Below are 21,843 nucleotides of genomic sequence, written 5' to 3' on the forward strand. Positions count from 1 at the left end.
GTAAATGCGAAGATGAACATTATTATACCTTCTTCAGATATCAACCAGTTCATATATACACGTATTTTAAGTTTGAATTGCAAAAACATGACTACAGGCTATTCTAATGGGACTTGGGTAGTAAGTCAAGTGCTTTACGATAGTAAGACAAGAACTTGCTTCTAGCTAAAACTAGTTTCACCACCTATAAACTAATGGGCTCCTACAAAACTGAGTGTACTTTGGAACAGAGCAGTATGAGGGGTCTTGACTTGCTCATATTCAGCCGTTCAATTAGTTTTACGCCTCCGCGTACCACATACTTTCTGACAAGTCTGTTTGAAACCAAAATTTTCAAATTAGGAGTGCTATCAAGGACTAATGTTAAATTTGGGCATTAAGAAAGTTGGATTTTGTCTACTTATTCGAGAAAAAAAGAAGAGAGTTGGATTTATCCCATCTCATTGAACTTCACAAGCAGAAACACTACTTAGATAATGTAGACACTTTTTTAATATACAAAAGTCAGGTTCAAAATGCATATGCATGTCTCACCAGCTGTAATGTCCAAGACAACCCACACAACAATACTTTTGTGGTTGCTCCTTCAGACAGACAGTCAGGTGCATAATGCATTGTGGATAATATGCCTATAAATGTCGCATTAATGGAAGTGGAATGACAGTCTAGGTCACAAAACAAAACCAGAATCAGGGTTTTCGTACAAGTTAGCCAAAAGCGTGCTTTCATATGTAATAACTAATACCTATGTTAAGCATATCTGCAAATATATAAATTAGCACTTTAAAAATATTATATATATCAATTAGGAAGATCCAATGCTACAAATTTTGATTCTTTCCTATTTTAGAATGCGCAGATCGGTAAATTGAGAACACTCAAGCTGAAAATGTCCCACAATTCTCCTCTTCTCTTTTTCCTACAAACATACATTATGGGACCTAAGTATTTTAAAGTAAGGTCTTGCAGCACAAAATAAAAAGAAAATAATATGAAGAGTAAAGGTAAATTCAGTAGACACTACACTTACCATGAGCAGAACAAATGTTCAATATTTATCCTCAGAATGTGCAAGCACATCAGAGAAATGATACAGCCCACTTGTATAATTGTTCATTACTATTTCTCTTATTTTCTTGCTTCTTGTGAGGAAAAATAAACTTTAATGCAGCTCAAGGGACTAATAGAAATCATGAGTTCATAAGGGATATTTCACTCATATATTCTTTTCCCTTTATCCTCTTGACTTGGCAGCTGACATTTAGACATTTATCCATTGCAAGTTGCACCATGTCAAATTATTGATATCCATTCTAAGCAAGACTCCTGAATTGATAAAATCCCATACATTCAAGAATCACAGAGAATGACATTTCATTCAGTAATGTTTTTTACCACTTTTACCTTGTATCTTAAATGAACTTTTGACTTTCAGTTTTCTTAATGAATATGATACTAACATTGCAAGTGGACTTCAGAAAAGGATAAACGCCAAGATTATTGATATACCTTCTGACGTTGCAAAGCCTTTAGAGGGGATAAAGCCCACTTGTATAAAGGATCATGGATAAAGACCTGCAGCAAAGTCTGTAAGTATGACTGACGGACACAGTTTAAACTCCTAATGTGGTAGGAATATGCATCTGAAATGCGGTACCTCGATAATGGTAAGCAGTGCTTCTTTGTTTGTCCGCATAACAGACAGGGTTTCCTCACAGCATCTTCTAAAAACCCCTTCCACCCCAGTTACGCCCATGCCATCAATAATGTCCCTACTCAGCCTGAATGGTACCTGCAATAGATCATTATGGATGACCATTGAGATACAGGCTTAAGAAATTTAAACCATGACATGATCTTATAAAAACAAAAGAGTGACATAGGATATGTGAGAGTATGAGTGAAAATATTAAGAATGCAAGAAGACAAGTGACTTCAACGTAAGTTCTTTTGTAGATACCCTATATAGCGTATATAACAAATCCATCCAATGTGGGCCACTAATACATATTTACACATCTGATTAACTTTTCTTTATGAATTGACCAACTTTGATATAACTAATCTAACAGAACAGAAGTACTCAAGGTTGAAATAAACAAACCCTTTCGGGAGTTTTCAGCATAAGGCCCTGCTCAAATGCAACCCCAAGATCTATGTGAACAACTTCTGCAGTGGCTTGATCTACAAGGATATTCATGGAATGCCGATCTCCTAGTCCAACAATATATCCGACCTGAATGTAAGAGAAGTATGAACATTCAAAACTATTAGATAAATCAAGATCTTGACATTAAATATCTAGCAAGAACTTAAGCTCAAACACAGTTCTCAAATTTCTGTTAATGATTACACAATTTCTTTTCTGGTTTACTAGGAAATATTGGAAGAGAGGGTACTGTTTCGGGAAGTTGCTAAATCACTGGAAGAAGTACCATTGAACTTGCGGCCACGCTTCTGGTATAAGCAAGCCTCTTTTGAAACCAGTCAGCTGGATGAAAAAATCTCTCCAAGAAAAAGTGATGCATGACAGGCCTGCAGCGAAGAAAATTAGATAGCTCAAACAACTTGAGCTCAAGGTCTTATGGAAGGTGAGTAATACCTGAAGTTATCACAGACTTCCTGGAAGGCCTTCCGCTTGTTACTTTCCTACACAAAAAAGTGAACATTGTTGAAATAAGTCATATACAAGACTCCCAACTAGATATGGCGTTCGAGTTTCAATGTGCTAATTGATGCACTTTGAGCTTCAATTTTAAATTATAATAGAAGATGCCACACACGTTTATGCCATGTCCTTCTACTGTTCAACTCATACAGCCACCTATAGATATGGTGTTTGAGCTTCACTGAACATAATAACTAAAGCCAGCACCAATACCTCCCCCCAACAATAAAAGAAAGAAAAAGAACAGAGTTACGCCTATGGAATTAAAAGCAAATCTATTGGTATTACTAACTTGAAACTAAGAATTACAAACCAACTGTATGCAGCTTCACGTAAATCTTTATATCTCATTTTATGTCATGCATTCTGCATTCCCAAACGAGTTTCATTGCTTGTACTGTTTGTTAGAATTTACGCATTGGTTGAGGCCTGGGGAAATGACCTGATGTCTGATCCTCGGCAATCCTAACCTTTATGCTCTGGGTTTTGGAGTTAATTTAAGCCCAAGGTCCAGCTTCTCACATGGTATCAAAACCAGACCCATCCCTGTTCTTGATTTACGCAATGTTGGACCCTACATTCTATAGTTCACACTCCAAATGTCCATGCCCAATGCGAAGATTTAGAATGTCACACATTGGTTGAGGGAATAGACTGTTACCTCCATATATAGTGTTACGCAATACTCACCTCATTAGCTAACTTTTGAAGTTGAGTTAACCTCAAAGTCTATTTTTAACACTATTCAAAGTCATGGCTCTAAGGTCATATAAAGTTTCTCGTCCATTTACTATCTCCGATTTAGATATTCCTACATGTCAAAAGAGATTGCGGGAGGAAACTGCTATAACATGAAAAAGGTTGAGGGATTTCCTCGAAAGCCCCTCCAAGCATGCACATATGCTTGAGGTACACTTGCCCAAAAAGTAAGCAAATTTGTTCCTGTTTAACCTCAATGATGTTTCTCCCGTTACAAACAAACATATCGTGGATGATACGGAAAAGATTTAAGTGGGATACACTGAGTCCACATAAGGTCTAATGTGTGGGATACACCGAGTCCACATATCGTGCACATATACTTCACCCCTAATGTGTGTTATTTTTCGCTAAGTCCACATAAGGTCTAAGAAATTGTAAATCATTTGAGATACTTCTCTACGCGAATTTCTATCAACCTCATCCTTTTTCTCGACACCTTTAGCCATCATGGTATCACATATATGAATCTGCTTGCACCTTCTGTCGCACGTTACATTTTGTAGTCTTATCTAATATTATATGACCACAATTTCAATTAAACATCTACATTTTTGTCACGCTCATGCTGTGAATACTTATAGGACAAACATTCACTCTCATATAGTGTTTCTGGTCTCACAATGTTTTACAAGAATTTTCCTTTCACTCTGGTACGTATCCCGACACTTCCATGAAACTTGACACTTCCATGAAACTTGGTCTTCATCCATCATTATTTTCTTGAAAGATCGAGCCTAAATATTTGAGTCGTCTAATCTCACCTCAACATCATTTTTCTTATGTTGGATGAACCTGCAGTGCATATATTCCATCTCACTTCGACATGTCCTAAAACCCTTATTATCAAGAGTTCTTCACTTTAGTTTATTTTCTCACCAATTCCATCAATTAACGAAATATCATCTAGGAATACCATACACCATAGAACCCCACCTTGTATGCTATTGATTAACCCCATGCATGACTGGAGTAACAAGTACGTGCTCAAAGTAGATCTCTAATGTTAAAAAAAGCCACAGTTAACATATGCTTCTATCCTGCTCGGATTTAAGGAGATATGTAAAGTCGTCCTCTTGATTTGAGTTGCGCCATTGATCGAATAGCCTCTCTATACCGATTGATCTCTATCTCCTACCAACACTTGTGGGCAATTGTCCGTAAAAAACTAAACTTTTTTTATAAGGTAAATAATCCTATATATATATATATATATATATATATATATATATATATATATATATACAAAGTTGGGGATAGACAAGGTGATGTGGCACCTCTCTAAGGCTAGCTTTTGTATTTATCTTTTTTGTCAAATTTTTACATTTTCCTCTTAATTTCCCTTTAAAATATTTGTTGAAATACAGATGACTCTCTTTTAGTTTCTCTAAGAGAAATTTCTTTCATTAAGTTCTTTGTTCTTACATGACTTTTAATGCATATACGTTACATTATAACCGAAGAGGCAAAAGTTTGTATCAGTTACGTTTGGAGCATTTGACATTGTCCTCAACTTTCTTTATATATTTATATATTTTGCAAGTTTTCAGTTAAATTTGTAGGCAAATTTCATGACTCATGTGAGCATCCATGGGAAAGAAATTGTGTTTCCTTTTCAGCAATTTTACTACGTATCCTTTGGATTCTCAATGCACCAATGAAATACAAGATAAAGATCTCTACTTCTTGAAAATTTTATGTGGTTTTCGACAAGAATAAGTGATGTTATTTTAGTTTAGTACTTATTTTTATTTTGTCCCTCCTCTTATATAATTATCTGTGCGTCTTCTTGGTAACTTTGTTTTATGACATGTTTACTTGCATCTACGTAATTGTGTTTCATGTTGGAGCACAATTCTCATTTCCTTGGTGCAAAGAAACATTTTAAGCTAAATATATAGGTATTAATGTCTACACATTTATTTTACTTATCGACAATAAAAAGTTTTTTCTATATTTTTTTTCTCTTTAAATTAAATTTACAATTTTAAATTTGTAATTTAATTTCTTTTTTATACTCGCGGCTAATTTCACTAGTTTTATTAATAATTGGGGGAAACCCCGCATACAAGCCGTATACCTAAAAGAGGAGAACCTACACCAAAATATGGTTCTCAACAAAAGATACCCAATCTTATATTCAAATAGAGACCTCATGAGAACACCGAAAAGAAACTAGAAATAAAAAACTGCTTTATAATTTTCCAAAATCTTGTTCCACCCCTTCAAATGCCCTCTTATTTCTTTCATTCCAAACAACCCACATGAATGCTAATGGGGCAAATCGTCATGCCCTAGGACTTCTCTTTCCCCTCGAGTGAACCCAGCTATGCAACACCTCTTTTACATTGCGTTCCAAACAAATTAAGGACCACCCTCCACAACCGATTAGCCACTTGACAACGCAATAGATGATGATTTACGTCTTCGCCCGAGCTTTTACACATGAAACACCAACCAAGATAAGTGATTCTCCCTCTTTCTTTGATTTTCCACGGTTAAAATTACTCCCCTTGCCGCCAACCATGCAATGAAACACACCTTTGTCGACACTCTAGGAGTCCAAATAGAGCAATGTGGAAAGATGTATTCCTCCCCATAGCAACCTCTTATAATATGATTTAAGACTTAAGAGTGAAATATTCAATCTCTACACTCCAGCCATCTCCATGCGTCTGATATGTAGTTTGGCGTATTCAATCCATACAATATCTCAACCACATTGTGAAATTCACCATCCCTTCTGAATCTAAAATCCCAATAAACTATTTCCTTTCATGAGACCTATAGATTTGTTGAATTGTCATCCCTCTTTGGCTTGATACACTATACAAGTTAGGTGAGGCTTCCCTCAACTCGTTCTCCCTCAACAGTACTTCCATCCCCAACCCTAAAAGAAATATGTCCACTAAAGTCTTCCCACCCCCTCACGATACTTCTCCACAAGCCACTATGGAACTATGATGTTTCTGGTCCTCCCTTCCATTATACCATATTTTTCAGCTACCACGCCCCTTCAAAATGCGTTCTCTTCCATCCCAAATATTCATATCCACTCTAACAAAGCTTTGTTAAAAACCTTGAGATCTTCTACTCAGATTCATCCCCATTCCTTTAGAGATGTGACAACTCTCTAATTCACTAGATGACTTGTTCCTTCCGCTATGTCCCATAAGAAGTTCCGCTGAAGTCTTCCAAACCTCTCGGTCACCTTACCAGGGGACTGTAAGAGTGACATGAAATAAGTTGGTATGCTAGAAAATGTGCTTTTGATTAATACTTCCTTTCCTCCTCTCGACAAGTACCTCTTTTGCCATCCCGCTTCCCTTCTTTCGACAAGTACCTCTTTTCCCACACCGCTAACTGCTTCTCTACTCTCTCTATCATCGGATTCCATACCGTAAGATCTCTGCTCGAAGCACCCAGCGGTAGCCCCAAATAGGTAGTAGATTTAAGTTTTTACTCCTCTTGTCTCTCAATCATACATTTTTTCTCCTCTCTGGCATTCCTACCTTTTGGTACAAGCTTATGGAGTCTACTAAAGAATTCAGTAACCAAAATCGTTACCCACGCCTATTGTTGCAAGAGAAGAGAAACTTGTCAAAACATTTTGCTTCGTAATTCAACTTAGCAGGGCATTAAGGCTTCAAAGCCTCAAAAGACTGTTGAGGCACCAGCTGAATTGCTAGCAATAGAGTGAATGTATGTAATGGTTGAGAGATTTACAGCAAGATTTGCAAAGTGGAAAACAAACTAAGCAGATAAGTTATGGCACTTACCACAGTCATGTGTTGCCGGCATTTCATGAATGTCCAGTCTCCTGCTCCATAGCGTCCATGGGCTCCTGCATCTCTAGTGCTGGCATTTCAATAATAAAAGGTTCAATAAGCAACTCAATCCATGAAATATACAGGTAGAGAACAATGCAGAAGCTAGTTCCACTGACCTGCCTATAAGATATTCACCGAGTGGAAGAGTGCCATTCACCCATTCCAAAACACCCGCACTTGGAGTAAAAGGTACAACCTGTCTCACAAACACAACCACCTAAAATGAGTGGACAGAAGAAGTATATATGGGTTCAAGTGTTAGTGCAACGAAACATGGCTTAATGAACTAATTTGATTGTTAGAGCTGGAGAATTTGTACAAGGTCATATAACAACTCATTCCTGCCGAATCATGTGGAATGCATTAACAAGCATATGATTGACAAAGTATCATAAGATCTTGAACCAATATTTATACAACTCCTAGGCAAGATAGACTTGAACAATCTACTCAATAACATTAAATCAGGAGGTGATATAGTTAATAGTCATATTAAGCAGTAGGGAAGAATAGTATAGATATAATTGAAAGATTATCATTAAGTAAAACAAGTGTAATCAAAGAGTACAGATTTTAAGTTCAACAGAAAAGAATCAAATAATTTGGCACGCGCCCCTTCAAAGAGGAACTTAAGCCAAGGATTTTTGCTTTCCATTATAATTTGTTTTGGAATTAAAGGTGCTTTTACCATTTTAAGATGTTACCTTGTAAGTGCGAATTCTCAGCCTTCTTTTCCAAGTGTCCCGATGGTTCTGTAAGAAAGTATTTACTAAGCCAAAGAACTGTTCCATCACCTGTGTATTAAATTCAAAATGTATATCAATACTCACCAGAAAAGAAACCCCATAGCAGGGAATTTGCAATCCATGACATACCATTTCTTGAGCTCAATGCGTACAACACAAATACAAGCGGAAAGGGAAGGCATCCACAGACATGAAATAAACAAGAGGCCAACTATAGATTTTACCAGCACCTATAAGGCTCTTACTGATGGCTGGGATCAAACAAGGTAAAAGTACACCAAGAAATCAGGGAAGAACGGGCAATCACTGATAACAACGGAATTAATGCTTCCACAATAACCAGCAGAAATAATTGATTATAAGCCTTAAGCATTGATGCTAGTCCATGCTTCCAAATTTGACAGACATGTAAAGAAAAGAAATAACTCTGTGGTATCTGACACTCCCCTCAATCATCCATGATTCTCATAACAGCATGCTAGTAAAAAAATTGTCATGTATCTGTGCTGAATTTCAGTGTGCCAAATATAACGGATGTAAAAGAAAGAGTTTAAGCACGTACAGCATCTTGTCTCAGGTCATCATTGCCAGATTTCGCAAGTTGTCGGTATTTATTGCCATCGGAGCCAAAGCATTCAACAACTTTTGGCGCATTTATACCATTCATCACACTGTAGAACACAATAGTTAAAACACAGGAGAACTATGACAGCTGTATTTGAACAGCCTGTTGTATTGAACTACATCTAGAGCACTTAAACCATTTGTGAGAAAGCACGGGAGAAATTATATAATTGATTATAGTTTTTCAATATAATACAAGAAGTCCTATTTATAGCTATACTCTACAAAGTACATATTACTCCTATTCCAATGTGGGACTAGACTTACTTGTATACATAACTATCTAACACCATTTATTGCACTCCGAAGCACAACAGTTTAAGTCGCAGGAAAACCATAAGAAACTGCTACAGAGTGGCATGTATACTTTGTTACTTACGTGACAGAATCTGCTAATCCTTTAAAGTGCGGAAAGGAGCCTTCAGTGTATTGACAACTCGGGTCAATTGCTATATTGGCTGTTACCACAGGAACCTGAAGACACATTATACCAAGAGGTGTTAGCTGTATCAATCGACTCCAACAAGAGAACTAAATTCAGAAGATTCTATAGCAAACACGACCCCCCCCCCCACCCCCCACCCCAACACACACACACACACAAAAACCCAAAAAAAAAAGAACCTCGTAAGAGAAAATCTGCTCTTATAATCCAATCCCTCACTTTTTAGCTGATAAAAGCATCAAGCCAGCCTACATGCAAAAGTCAGTTGCAACAAGTACAGCTTGAAAAAGCCTAGGACAATTATCATCCAAGACTGCTCGTCACTCAGGGTGCAGACCCAGACAGTGGACGCCGAGAACAGTAATATAGACTTGAATTACAGTTTGAAAGAAATAACTATTGAACTTACAAGTTCAAGATCTCGGATGCTGCGAATTTCCCTCGGAAGATTAACCTTTTTGTTAGTATCCTGCTCAAAAAGTCTAGTTGTTAGTTGTGAAATAGCAAAAGATGCTGCAGTTCCACTAACAATAAAACAAGCCTTACAGCCACCCCCATCCAACGAGAAAAAGAAAGAAATGAAAAAGAAGAATGGAACATAAAGCAGATAAATATCAATATAACAAGAAGATGAAGACATCTGCTTACCTCCCTTTTTGTTTCTAATTCAGCTAGTTTAATGTAGATCTCAACCATTTGCTTCATCTGTTTACCAAAGAGATGACCACTTTATGGTGCACAAAATATAAAATACACAAAGAAAACTTGCTGAATTATAATCGAAAATCTAACCAGAATGCTGATGTCAGTACCTGTCTGATGACAGCTCCATGATACGAAGATAACTCCTTCAGCAGATTTTCTGCAGCGACTTTTTTATCCATGTCAACCACAAAAGAACTTCTGCTACGTTGTTTGTCTTTGATTCGATCACCATTTGCCAAAGCTAGAAGCTGACACAACCACCAGGAAAATAAAATCCTGATCTAGTAGGTTGATAAACATATTTATGAAATACTAGAAAGGAGTGCATCCTTCAAGTTAAGATATTTTAAATATCTTTCTGATGCGAACTGCCACTAAAATTTAGAAGAAAGCAAAGTTTGAAACAATATGGAACCTTCAACTTCACATATAAGAATCTTCAATCGCGCCCTAATTACCTGAAATATCGTATGATATGGATGGTCAATGGCCATTCTTTTGATGAGAGAAACCAAAGCAAACTGCATAACACAAAATTCGTATTCAGTCACCTAGAAACCTCTTTTTTTATGAAAAAAAGTATCAACTCAACCAACAGATAAAAGCAAATCAAAGTGAAAGAGCAAAAAGCACAAGCAGAGAGTCTCAGGTTATACCTGGAAGTTTTGAGCTCCCTGACTTTCTTTCGTGCTTCCCATCCTTGAAGCAATTTGGTAAACTAGTGGAATAAACTTGTAAGATTGAACCTGAAAGTAAATGATAAATTGTATCCTGAATAATCTACAGCCTAGAGCTAATATAATATACGCAAATACAAAACAGATTATTTTGGAAGATACAGCCTTGTAAAGCTTCCGATGTCAACTTATAACAATGATCGAAGTATACCTCACTTATTGTGCCGAGCATGCTATCCACAACAATTGGTCTAAATGAGAGACCAAACCACAGCGAAATAAGTCGAAATACCTGAAAAAAGGGTAGCTCTAAAGATCTAAATAAAGCCAGAGACAGCTTAATGAAATTTCTAATGACCGCATAAAGTGTTGGTTTGCTGAAAAAATCTTGAAACATTTCTACTTTCCCCATTAAAAAGCAGTAAAACAGAAGCATTTCATCCATTAAAATAAATCTTGACGAACTATATAATTAAAATATCAATGATTCGACTCATCTATAATCATTGTTTCAGCTGATTTAGAACAAAATGACTTTCAAATCCCCCCCCCCCCCCCACACCACCACCACCAAAAAAAAAGGATCCAGGACTTGGTCTCAGCAGAAAAACCCATAAAAAAAAAAATCAGAAAGCAGCAAGCAATACATACCACCCTGACATCATATTTATCTCCTATTACTAAACAGCGTTTATATTCATCAAGCGCTGTGCTCAGAAAGTTGTCCCTGTCTTCCTGAACAGCCAAGATAAGAAAAGGAAGTAAATCATGACAATTAACAAACGCATAATCAGCTTCAGGTAATGTGCAACAGCTTGCACAGGAAATAATTGCATGTGTTATAATTACTCCTCCTGAACTTTAAAAGAGGAGAAGGAACAGTTCAATAACTTTTAACAACAGTGAAGACTAGGATAAAGGTTTATCAGTGTAACAAAAATTAAGGAGAATTATAAAAGCTACTTTAATTTGAATCTTTTCAAAGTACTTCATTTGACAGAAAATAAAAAGATACTATTTTAATAATAATTTCTCGCCGTATAACCTACAAGATCATTTATACAGCTCTTATGTACCTTAACACTACTAGCAAATTCAAAATTGTTAACAGTTGCCAATGGGAAATTAAGACTAAATACATTTAAAGCTGCAATGCTACACGTGAACCAATGAGAAAAACCATCTGGAATACAGTAGAAACCACCTTAAAACTAATTTTTTTTTTTTAAATAAAGAAGATAAAAGGGTTTTCCATGAAGCAGTGCTAAAGAGAGAAATTATCATGCCACCTGCAACTTTTCAGCCTCTTCTTTGTCCATTGCCAGCTGCTTCTGCAACTCTTGTATTTTTGCTGATAAGTCGGTCTTTTCTCCCTAGTATTAGAGAAATATCACATTTAAATAGATGCAAATTCAGAATCATCCTATCTCTATAACACCAAAAAGAAAGCATGACCATCATCAAGCTTACCTTTGTTGAACTTCTTAATCGTTTAACTAATGCTTCCAGCTCCCTTGTCTGAAAAATAAAATTTACATAAATAACCATGGGATTATTGATTTGCCACCATTGTTTCATGACTTCCTATTATTCTTTGGTTTATTTCAGTTCAATTAAAAGGAATAAGGGTAGCATACCTTGTGCTTTCTTAACCGCATTGCTGCCTGCCATTCACTGGAATTAAGTCGTTCTTCATAACTACGAAACAGAGCATCCGCATAGTGCGCAAGATGGAAATGCAGTTGACTTCGTTTTATGGCGGAAACCTTTCCTTGTGCCATGCAATCCTCAGCTAGAAGGACTGCATGCTTCAAGTATTTCTCTAGTATAGTTCTTGAGCTGCATAACCATAATACAGAGTGAGAAAGCGGCAATCATTTTTTTTGTACAGAAGGTGAAATGCAGTATCACCCTTTAAATCTATTGTCTGTTAACTATTTTCAAATGATGCTTGCATTAGGTCCAGGGTTCGTCAGGAGCCTTTGTTTCGTTTGACTACAGATTCATATGTCAAGTTCCTTTTTCGCACCCCCCCCCCCCACACACACCCTCCTCTTTTTTCTCGGTTTTGTGTTGGCCCCGTTGGAGCCATTCTGAATATGGACGTCTCTATTGGGGATGGGCTGCTGTACTAGGCTATGACGAAATCGGTAACAGTAAAGCAAGAATAAATTTATCAGAAGAAATAGGATATGGCTGGGCAGGAATCAATCCCTAAATGTTCTTCATCAAAAAAAATCAATCCCTAAACATACTAGTCAATTGGTGGGACATTCAAAGAGCTTGTTGAAGAGAAAGAAATAATAAAAAGTGAAACATACTGGCCTTAAAGGGAAACATAAGATCAAGAAGCTGAAGAGACTAGGACAAGTGGGGAGAGAGAGCGCCAGATGAGAAGTCAAAATATATATCACAATTAAACAGATGAAAAGCATCAGACTTATATGGAAACTTAGATTCATTGTTTGAAGACTACTGACTTGCTTGATCGTGTTTCAGCGAGCCACTTCCCAATTAACCGGAAAACATCAGATGCGTTTTCATTCGTCTGGTGGTTTAGTGAAATATACTTTGCAAGATTGATTGCCATCTGATGTTGGCCTTGAGCACGCAGAAGCTTAGCTTCTTCAAGCTGCAGCACATGAAAAGAACCATAGTAGTACCAGTATAATAGAAAGTGGTGAACCAGTAAGCAGAGTTTAGCATCGATTTTTAAAGTGAATGAAGAGTAAGAACTTGCAGCGGAAGAAATATCTGAAGATCTCAAAGTAAACCCGAGCAAAAAGAACTACTTGAGACCTTTCATAACATGGACTACACAGAAAGTATACCCCATTTTGTCAGTTAACTCATCAAATATCAAGAAGCCAGAAACAAGGGGAAACATGTAAAACTTCAGAAAACTCATAATCAAATGTATTAGCACTTTTCTTAAAATGTTATACCAATATAACTTCAGCATGGGTTATAAATCCCCGTTTTCTTTTTTGCTGTTAGTTGACAAGCACAGGTAATCAGGTCAAACATCTTCTAAAGTCTCATTTATGATTCTTTGTTGAATCATTTGTATCACATTATCTAAAATCTCAAATTCTTAGAAAGTGGATTTTGTCTTAAGCTTATGGTTTCCTGAGAAACATCAATTGAACATATGAGAACTAAATTGCACAGCTGCCCACTTGCATATGTTCTTCATGGAATAAAAAACCGTGTTCATACCCTTCCAAGTTACTCGATACTAGAGCACAAAGAATAATCAAATTGGACAAGCAGTCGCATTGCATCTAACATTAATTTATTAAAGACCGTGTTCATACCCGTCCAAGCCAGTAAAGGTTGGAATGTTCTCCCATTTCTGCACAGAGAAACTTGAATTCATGCAAAGCTGAAGCAGCCTGAGAAAACCTAGCCACCTACACAAAGAAGATATTTAGCAAAAATTATAGTGATCATTTCTACAGGGAGTACCCATTATACCAGAATCACCTTGCGGAGAGTAGCTGCAGATTCAAGCAGATGTTGTACAGTATAATCCTGGCAATTTAAAATATGAAGCAAAACTCTTCTAAACGCCACAAATGGTTCCAGCAAATTCATATGTAACTGTGCTTGCTTCAAAGTGCGCTTCCAGTCCATGTCTAGCCATGACAACTGCATTGGCCAATTCCAAGTCAAAAGGCACAGTATTCAGTACGTTACTAACCAGGTCCATGATAAGCATCATGAATAATATACATGCAAAATGCTTCTTATTCTGATGCCATCAGAGGCAAAATAGGTATCAGAACTATTCAATTATATACGGGAAAGAATAATTAAGACTATCACATGCCATATATGTAAAATGATACAATGTTATATTTTTAATATTGCGCTAGTTGACAAAACTAGCAAGGGTGTCAATTGTCAACCAATAGCTTGGACTTTGGAGAAGCACTCTAGAAGTAAGAGTTTTAGGATAAGTAGAAGTAAGACTGAATATACTGCAAGCTTAGTCAGTATGAGAAGAATGAAGTTGAGGTGATATCCGACGGGATTGTGGTGCCTAAATGCAAATGATTTACACATGTAGGCTCGAAGTTTCAGGAGAATGGTATGACGAACAAGATGTTAAGCATAAGATCAAACTAGGATGGTTGAAATGGAGAAGTGCTACCGAAAGTGTTATGTGATACAAGGACACCTATACAAGTGAAGGTAAGTTCAATAGAACAGTTCTGAAGACAAAGATAACATTGTCCAGAACTTGAAGATGCAATGTTTGGCCCTTTTCTACTTTTGGTGTAAACAAGAGTATATGGAAGATCATGAGTCTTTTGTTGATGTCATAGGATCCTTGTAACAGATTAAGGACTAAGAGATTCCTATACTCTTCCCTGTAATTATGTACTTATCTTTGATGATTTTAATATATATGCAAAAATTGTTACCTTCTCAAAAAAAAAAAGGTCTATAGAATAGTTATAAAACCAACAACTTTATATGGGAGCAAATCTTGGGCAACTAAAGTCCCAAATATCCAAAAAGTGAGTGTCTCTAAGAAGGACATGCTAAGATAAATGTGCGGTCCTACAAGATTATAAATGATCATGTTCAATAGAAGGTGCAAGTAGCACACATCGAGGATAAAATAGGAGGTTTCTTGTAATGGTCTGGTCATGTCCTGCATTGACCTCCAGATGCATTGGTCTCTAGATGCGAAACGATGGTGAGCTGAGGAGTTTAAAGGAAAGTAGAAAACGACCTTCAATCTCTTGGAATTCATACAAGCCTAGCGAAAATAAGCAGAATAAAAGAAAAAGATCTATATAGGGGATACCATTAATTGGACTATGTTTTAGACAGGTTAATACATTTACTTCACGTCTTATGTTTTAGAGAGTCCTTTAGTCCTATTTGAGAATTACATGCCAATAGAGAATACAAAGAACTTGTACTTTAATACTACTACTACTACTACTATCATCATCATTATTATTATTCAAGTAAGGGGCAACGGTTATTACTATTATTATTATTATTATTATTATTATCATTATCATTATCATTATCTATGGATCTAAGATGAGCTTAAATAGAGTAGCATAGATAGTGAGATTTCACACCGCCTATCCAACTTGCTTGGGATTGAGGAGTAATTATTGTTTTTGTTATCATAGAGAAACAAAAAACTGTATAATACCTGAGTAATTGATGGGAGTACAGGTTTAGATGAGACCTTTGGCATCTTCAAAGAATCCAGCATTGTGCAAGATGAAGTCCACCGTGAATCCCATGTCATCCCGAGGTGATAAAGTATCTGCATAAGAATGGATAAAACTTGCAAAGGATCTGTAGTTCTGTACTAATATATGTAATTGTTCTTTTCATGGATAAGTTGCTTAGTGAAAGGGAACCTTAAGCACAACGTAATACATGCAAATGAAAAAACACAAATTGCCAGCTGAGAGATCAGGATACCTGAAGCTTAACTATAGCTTGATAAATGTATTTGGTGCTCTCCGCACTTGCATGACAGATAGACAGCAAAAGCTCCTAAAGAGATCGAAAAGCAGCTACAAGGTGTAAATGTCCAAACACAACTATGAAAAGGTAATGATGACGTAGGACTTCTATACCTGCTTGGAATCTTTTAATTTTATCTGGAATTCATCAAATCCTCCCTCTTTTAATGCTCTCAAGCAGCTGAATTGTAACACGCACAACTCAGTGAGGACAAGGCCAACAGGTAGAGAGCACTATTTACATGTAATATAAGTATCAACTACTGTGAGAGAATGCAGCAGAAATCATACAAGTAACGTGCGGAAGGAAATAATATTATCAAACTAATGTACCATTTATTCCTTGTCATTGTTCCTTGAGCCGAGGGTCTATCGGAAACAGTCTCTCTACCTTCACAAGGTAGGGTAAGGTCCGCGTACACACTACCCTCCCCAAACCCCACTTGTGGGGTTATACTGGGTTTGTTGTTGTTGTATTATGTACCATTTAAAGCTTGGCAGATATATCATACTGGGTTTGTTGTTGTTGTATTATGTACCATTTAAAGCTTGGCAATGATCACCCTTTTTTCAACTTTTATTTCTTATTTTTTCCGAGAGATGGGAGTTATGATGGAATTACAAGTTACTACCTATGAGGCAGGAAAAAATTGGTATGAACAAAGCTCAGATGCTCTAAGGAGAACTGGCAAAGTATAATATCATACGGGTATTGTTAAGTAGTTAGTCATGTATAGTGTCCCACATTGGGAAGTAGATACCTATTATTATGTAATCACTGTATATAAATAGGGCATTGTACAACACTTTAGAGAATGAATAAGATTTTTCTCCCGTGCTTTCTCACATGGTATCAGAGCAATCGTGAGAGATTTATCGCTATGCATAAATTCCAGCAACTCCGGGAAGAGAAATCAGTCAATCGGAAGTCTGTTTCCGGCAAACACAGGTCTGCCGCAAGTAAAAAGCCACTATCCGACAGTATTGTGCAAAAACCAACACCACCCGGAAGTAGATCAGAGCTCGGCGACCAACCTGTAAAACAATTTCCCGCAGAAAAGGACGCATGCGCCCCCATGCACCACCGGAAGAATTTTTCCGGCAAAGCTCCGAGGCCCACGCGCCGGCGCGTGAGGCAGTTTCCGGCAGAATTTGGGAAAACTTCTGCAGGACAGTGTCTTGTCCTAGCAAATCCGAGCATATCCATCCAATTTAAATCAAATTCCGACCACTTTTATATTTTTTCCAGCGTGAACAGTGATTCTTAGAAAAATTCTACTTTTTCGGCGCGCATTCGTATCAGAAGTCTTTAACTCACAATCCGTTGGATTCAATCCCGATGGTTTCTTTACCGGATTATATTGAGTTCCTTCAGTACAAAGCATGTAAACAGACATCTTCAGGGATAGCTTCCGTTGTTCAAACAGATAGTAGCGTGTCTCCCAATCTTCAACCTCTGAGTCCTGGGTCATTGATTCAGGTGCATCTGATCATATTTCTGGTAACAAATCTCTTTTCACTACTATTTCATATTCTCAATCTCTTCCAACAGTCACAATGGCCAACGGATCTAAAACCATAGCTACTAGAATAGGTCAAGCAAGTCCACTTCCTTCCTTACCTTTAGCTTCAGTTCTTTATGTTCCCGGTAGTCCTTTTAATCTCATAGCCGTTAGTCGCCTAGCCAAATCACTTAAATGCTCAGTATTATTTCTTGATGACCTTATTTTTATACAGGAACACAGTACAGGCGGATCATTGGTACCAGGCATGAATCAAATGGACTTTATTACCTTATCCTTGCAAAATCACATGGACTCACATCTTGTCTTCCTTCAACAACTTGTCCTGTTACCGATTCACCAGATTTATTACATAAACGGTTGGGACATCCCAGTTTGTCAAAACTTCAGAAAATGCTACCTGGTTTATCTCACTTGTCCACTCTAGAGTGTGAGTCATGTCAGCTCGGTAAGCATGCCCGCTCCCATTTCCCTCGGCGTCTTGATAATCGAGCAGCGTCACCTTTTACTTTAGTCCATTCAGATGTTTGGGGTTTTAGTCGGGTCAGTTCTACCTTGGGATTCCGCTACTTTGTCAGTTTCATTGATGATTATTCCAGGTGCACTAGGATATTTTTGATGAACAATCGATCTAAGTTGTTTTCTATTTTCCAGACCTTCCACGTTGAAATTCAAAATCAATTTGGGGTTTCTACCCACACATTTTGTAGTGATAATGCCCTAGAGTATGTCTTCCCCGTTTCAGTAGTTTATGAACTCTCGTGGGATTATTCATCAAACATCTTGTCCGTACACATCTCAACAAAATGGGGTAGCTGAAAGAAAGAATAGTCATCTTATTGAAACTGCTCGAACCCTACTTATACAATCTCATATTCCGTTGCGTTGTCAGGGGGATGCAGTTCTTACATCTTGTTACCTTACTAATCGTATGTCATCTTCAGCTATCCAGAATCAAGTTCCATTCGCTGTCCTGTTTCCCCACTTACCTTTGTTTTCTCTTCCACCCCGTGTCTTTGGAAGCACGTGTTTTGTCCACAACCTTACTCCAGGAAAAGATAAGTTAGCTCCTCGTGCTCATAAGTGCGTATTTCTGGGTTACTCGAGAACGCAAAAGGGGTATCGATGCTATTCTCCTAACCTCCAGCGGTACCTTATGTCCGCTGATGTTATCTTCTTTGAAACCTAATCATACTTCACAAGTCCAGGTAATCACTTAGATATGTCTGAGGTGCTACCAGTTTCATCTTTTGGAGATTAGTCACTATCTCCCCTTCATCTTCCTCTCCAACTCCAACTCCACCAACTACACCTCCAGTTGCAGCTCCACCACCTATAGCTCCAGTTCCACCACCTAGTCCAGTTCAACCTTGTGCAGCTCCACCACTCTTGACTTATCATCGTCGTCCACGTCCAGCATCAGGCCCAGGTGATTCACGTCCTGCATCAGATTCTGCACCTATTGCAGACTTGTCTCCTCTTAGTCAACCAATTGCACTCTGCAAAGGTGTACGATCCACACTTAATCCTAATCCCCATTATGTCGGTTTAAGTAATCATCGCCTGTCATCACCTCATTCTACTTTTATATCATCTTTGTCCACTGTTTCTATCCCTAAGTCTACAGGTGAGGCACTATCTTATCCAGGAGAGCGACAGGCTATGATTGACTAGATGTCTGCTTTACATACAAGTGGCACTTGGGAGCTTGTTCCTCTTTCTTCAGGTAACTCTACCGTTGGTTGTCGTTGGGTTTATGCAGTTAAAGTCGGCCCGAATGGACAGGTTGATTGGCTTAAGGCTCGTCTTGTTGCAAAAGGATACACTCAGATTTTGGGCTTGATTATAGTGACACTTTCTCTCCCATGGCTAAAGTAGCATCTGTTCGTCTCTTTTTGTCCTGGTTGTTGTACGTTATTGGCCTCTTTATCAGTTAGACATTAAGAATGCTTTTCTCCACGGTGATCTTGAGGAAGAAGTTTATATGGAGCAACCATCTGGTTTTGTTGCTCAGGAAGAGTCTAGTGGTCTTGTATGCCGATTGTGCAGGTCACTATATGGTTTGAAACATCCCTCGAGCTTGGTTTGGTAAGTTCAGCACAGTTTTTTAGGAGTTCGGCATGACTCCTAGTGAAGCTAATCACTCTATGTTTTATCGGCATTCTGCTCCTAATCTGTGTATTTATCTGGTGGTTTATATTGATGATATTGTTATTACTGGCAATTATCAGGGTGGTATTGCTAATCTCTATTACCGATCTGAAGCAGCATCTCTTTCAGCACTTCCAGACTAAGGATCTGGGCAGGTTGAAGTATTTTCTAGGTATTCAGTCTAGCTCAGGTATTGTTTTTTCACAGCGGAAGTATGCCTTAGACATTCTTGAGGAGACTAGAATGATGGGCTGTAGACCTGTTGACACTCATATGGATCTGAATGCTAAGCTTCTGCCTGGACAGGGGGAGCCTCTTAGAGATCCTACGAGATATAGGAGGTTGGTTGGCAAATTGAATTACCTCACAGTGACTAGACCTGACATTTCTTTTCCGGTGAGTGTTGTAAGTCAGTTTATGGATTATCCCTGTGATAGTCACTGGGATGTAGTTGTTCACATTCTTCGGTATTTAAAGTCAACTCCACGCAAAGGATTACTATTCAAGGATCGAGGCCACGAGCAAATTGTTGGGTACACAGATGCTGATTGGGCAAGATCACCTTCTGATAGACGTTCTACGTCTAGATATTGTGTTCTAGTAGGAGGAAACTTGGTCTCTTGGAAGAGCAAGAAACAGAATGTAGTTGCTCGATCTAGTGCCCAAGCCGAATATCGAGCCATGGCTATGGCAACGTGTGAGCTAGTTTGGGTCAAGCAGTTGCTCAAGGAGTTGAAGTTCGGAGAAATCAGCAAGATGGAACTGGTGTGATGATCAAGATGCTCTTCATATTGCGTCAAATCCGGTGTTCTATGAGAGAACTAAACACATTGAGATCGACTATCACTTTATCAGAGAAAAGATACTCTCCGGAGATATTGTTACAAAGTTTGTGAAGTCGAATAATCAGCTAGCAGATATTTTCACTAAGTCACTTACTGGTTCCCGTATTAGTTAAATCTGTAACAAGCTCGGTACATTTGATTTATATGCACCGGCTTGAGGGGGAGTGTTAAGTAGTTGGTCATGTATAGTGTCCCACATCGGGAAGTAGATACCTATTATTATGTAATCACTGTATATAAATAGGGCATTGTACAACACTATAGAGAATGAATAAGATTTTTCTCCCGTGCTTTCTCACAAATATGATTTTATAGTGTGCCACATCGGGAAGTAGATACCTATTATTATGTAATCACTGTATATAAATAGGGCATTGTACAACACTTTAGAGAATGAATAAGATTTTTCTTCCGTGCTTTCTCACAAATATGATTTTGCCAGCAATGTACAAATCCCCAGAGATTTCTTCGAATTAGGAAAAAATCAACACTCTAGAAAATATTCATTATTTCAGAGTGGAATGGTAAAAAGTCAAGTAACACCACAGAAGTCATGAATCACAGGGTATTGGAGGGTCTGTGATTCTGAATGCCCAGAGCAGGTATATGTAGAACGGGTAAACTTCAAGGAATGTTGTACAGAGGACATTTAATTTGACAAAATGAATATGTTATGGAAACATGGAGGCCCATTTGTTTTTTGCACGAGGGAGGTAGCGTGTAAGGTAATCTAAACAGTGTCAACCGGAAGGAAGGAAGCGGACATATGCCAACTGTTGTTTAATGTTCTGGAGTGCTAAAAGAGCACAAATCACCTGTTCCTACACTTTATATAGATTTGGAAAGGGATACGGATCATTACATGAGAGAAGGGAGGGGATAAAAATTTAGCAACTCATCATAACTGCACTTTCAGGTGAACTTGAAGAGAGAGAGAGAGGAGCTAGGAGCTGAATCCATTTCAACAATTTAGGTAGGTCCTGTATTTGTGTATCATTTCTGTGAGGATTAAACCAGAGGCTTTTATTTCCGGATAATTTGAACCAGAGGCAATTTACACTGGTTATTTTCTTCGCTGCCGTTGATAAGTTAGCTTTTTAGCTAACTTCTCTTGTGCTTTTATAGAGTTTTATGCCCCATTTGCTGGAATAGATGGACTATTATGCTTTGAATGGCTCAATTTCAGCTAATGAAGCTTTGAGTGAGCTTAAAGAATGAAAAGTATCAAAATTATGGCAAAAGAAGACCAAGTCCAAGTGAAAAATGGAAGTATCAAAAGTATCAAAATTATGGCCAAACATAACCCACACAAAGAGGGAGCAATCCTAGTGCCTTTCTTTTAATAGTCACAACTAAATCTTTACTT

At 37.7% G+C, this 21,843-nt stretch overlaps 1 protein-coding gene across 2 annotated transcripts in view; it reads right to left on the reverse strand.

The window, feature by feature from the left end:
* Nucleotides 1-21,843, reverse strand: part of LOC109206336 (serine/threonine-protein kinase ATM) — an 87,074-nt gene that overhangs the window by 1,094 nt on the left and 64,137 nt on the right. The window contains exons 52-77 of one of the 2 annotated variants that reach the window (XM_019369168.1): nt 16,073-16,139; nt 15,915-15,989; nt 15,673-15,753; nt 13,941-14,105; nt 13,772-13,867; nt 12,935-13,086; nt 12,092-12,293; nt 11,925-11,972; nt 11,744-11,827; nt 11,106-11,189; nt 10,666-10,746; nt 10,434-10,523; nt 10,236-10,298; nt 9,885-10,025; nt 9,721-9,777; nt 9,482-9,541; nt 9,007-9,101; nt 8,566-8,674; nt 7,962-8,051; nt 7,374-7,453; nt 7,207-7,285; nt 2,603-2,649; nt 2,436-2,535; nt 2,105-2,236; nt 1,658-1,792; nt 1,510-1,575 (exon numbers count right to left, since the gene is read on the reverse strand). In XM_019369168.1, the coding sequence (XP_019224713.1) occupies nt 1,510-1,575; nt 1,658-1,792; nt 2,105-2,236; nt 2,436-2,535; nt 2,603-2,649; nt 7,207-7,285; nt 7,374-7,453; nt 7,962-8,051; nt 8,566-8,674; nt 9,007-9,101; nt 9,482-9,541; nt 9,721-9,777; nt 9,885-10,025; nt 10,236-10,298; nt 10,434-10,523; nt 10,666-10,746; nt 11,106-11,189; nt 11,744-11,827; nt 11,925-11,972; nt 12,092-12,293; nt 12,935-13,086; nt 13,772-13,867; nt 13,941-14,105; nt 15,673-15,753; nt 15,915-15,989; nt 16,073-16,139 (2,479 nt within the window). Of the gene's footprint in view, nt 1-1,509; nt 1,576-1,657; nt 1,793-2,104; nt 2,237-2,435; nt 2,536-2,602; nt 2,650-7,206; nt 7,286-7,373; nt 7,454-7,961; nt 8,052-8,565; nt 8,675-9,006; nt 9,102-9,481; nt 9,542-9,720; nt 9,778-9,884; nt 10,026-10,235; nt 10,299-10,433; nt 10,524-10,665; nt 10,747-11,105; nt 11,190-11,743; nt 11,828-11,924; nt 11,973-12,091; nt 12,294-12,934; nt 13,087-13,771; nt 13,868-13,940; nt 14,106-15,636; nt 15,754-15,914; nt 15,990-16,072; nt 16,140-21,843 lie in introns of both variants that reach the window. The other variant, XM_019369160.1, reaches the window with a different exon arrangement.

The sequence above is a fragment of the Nicotiana attenuata genome, chromosome 2, assembly GCF_001879085.1.
Source record: "Nicotiana attenuata strain UT chromosome 2, NIATTr2, whole genome shotgun sequence".
NCBI classification, from domain to species: Eukaryota; Viridiplantae; Streptophyta; class Magnoliopsida; order Solanales; family Solanaceae; genus Nicotiana; species Nicotiana attenuata.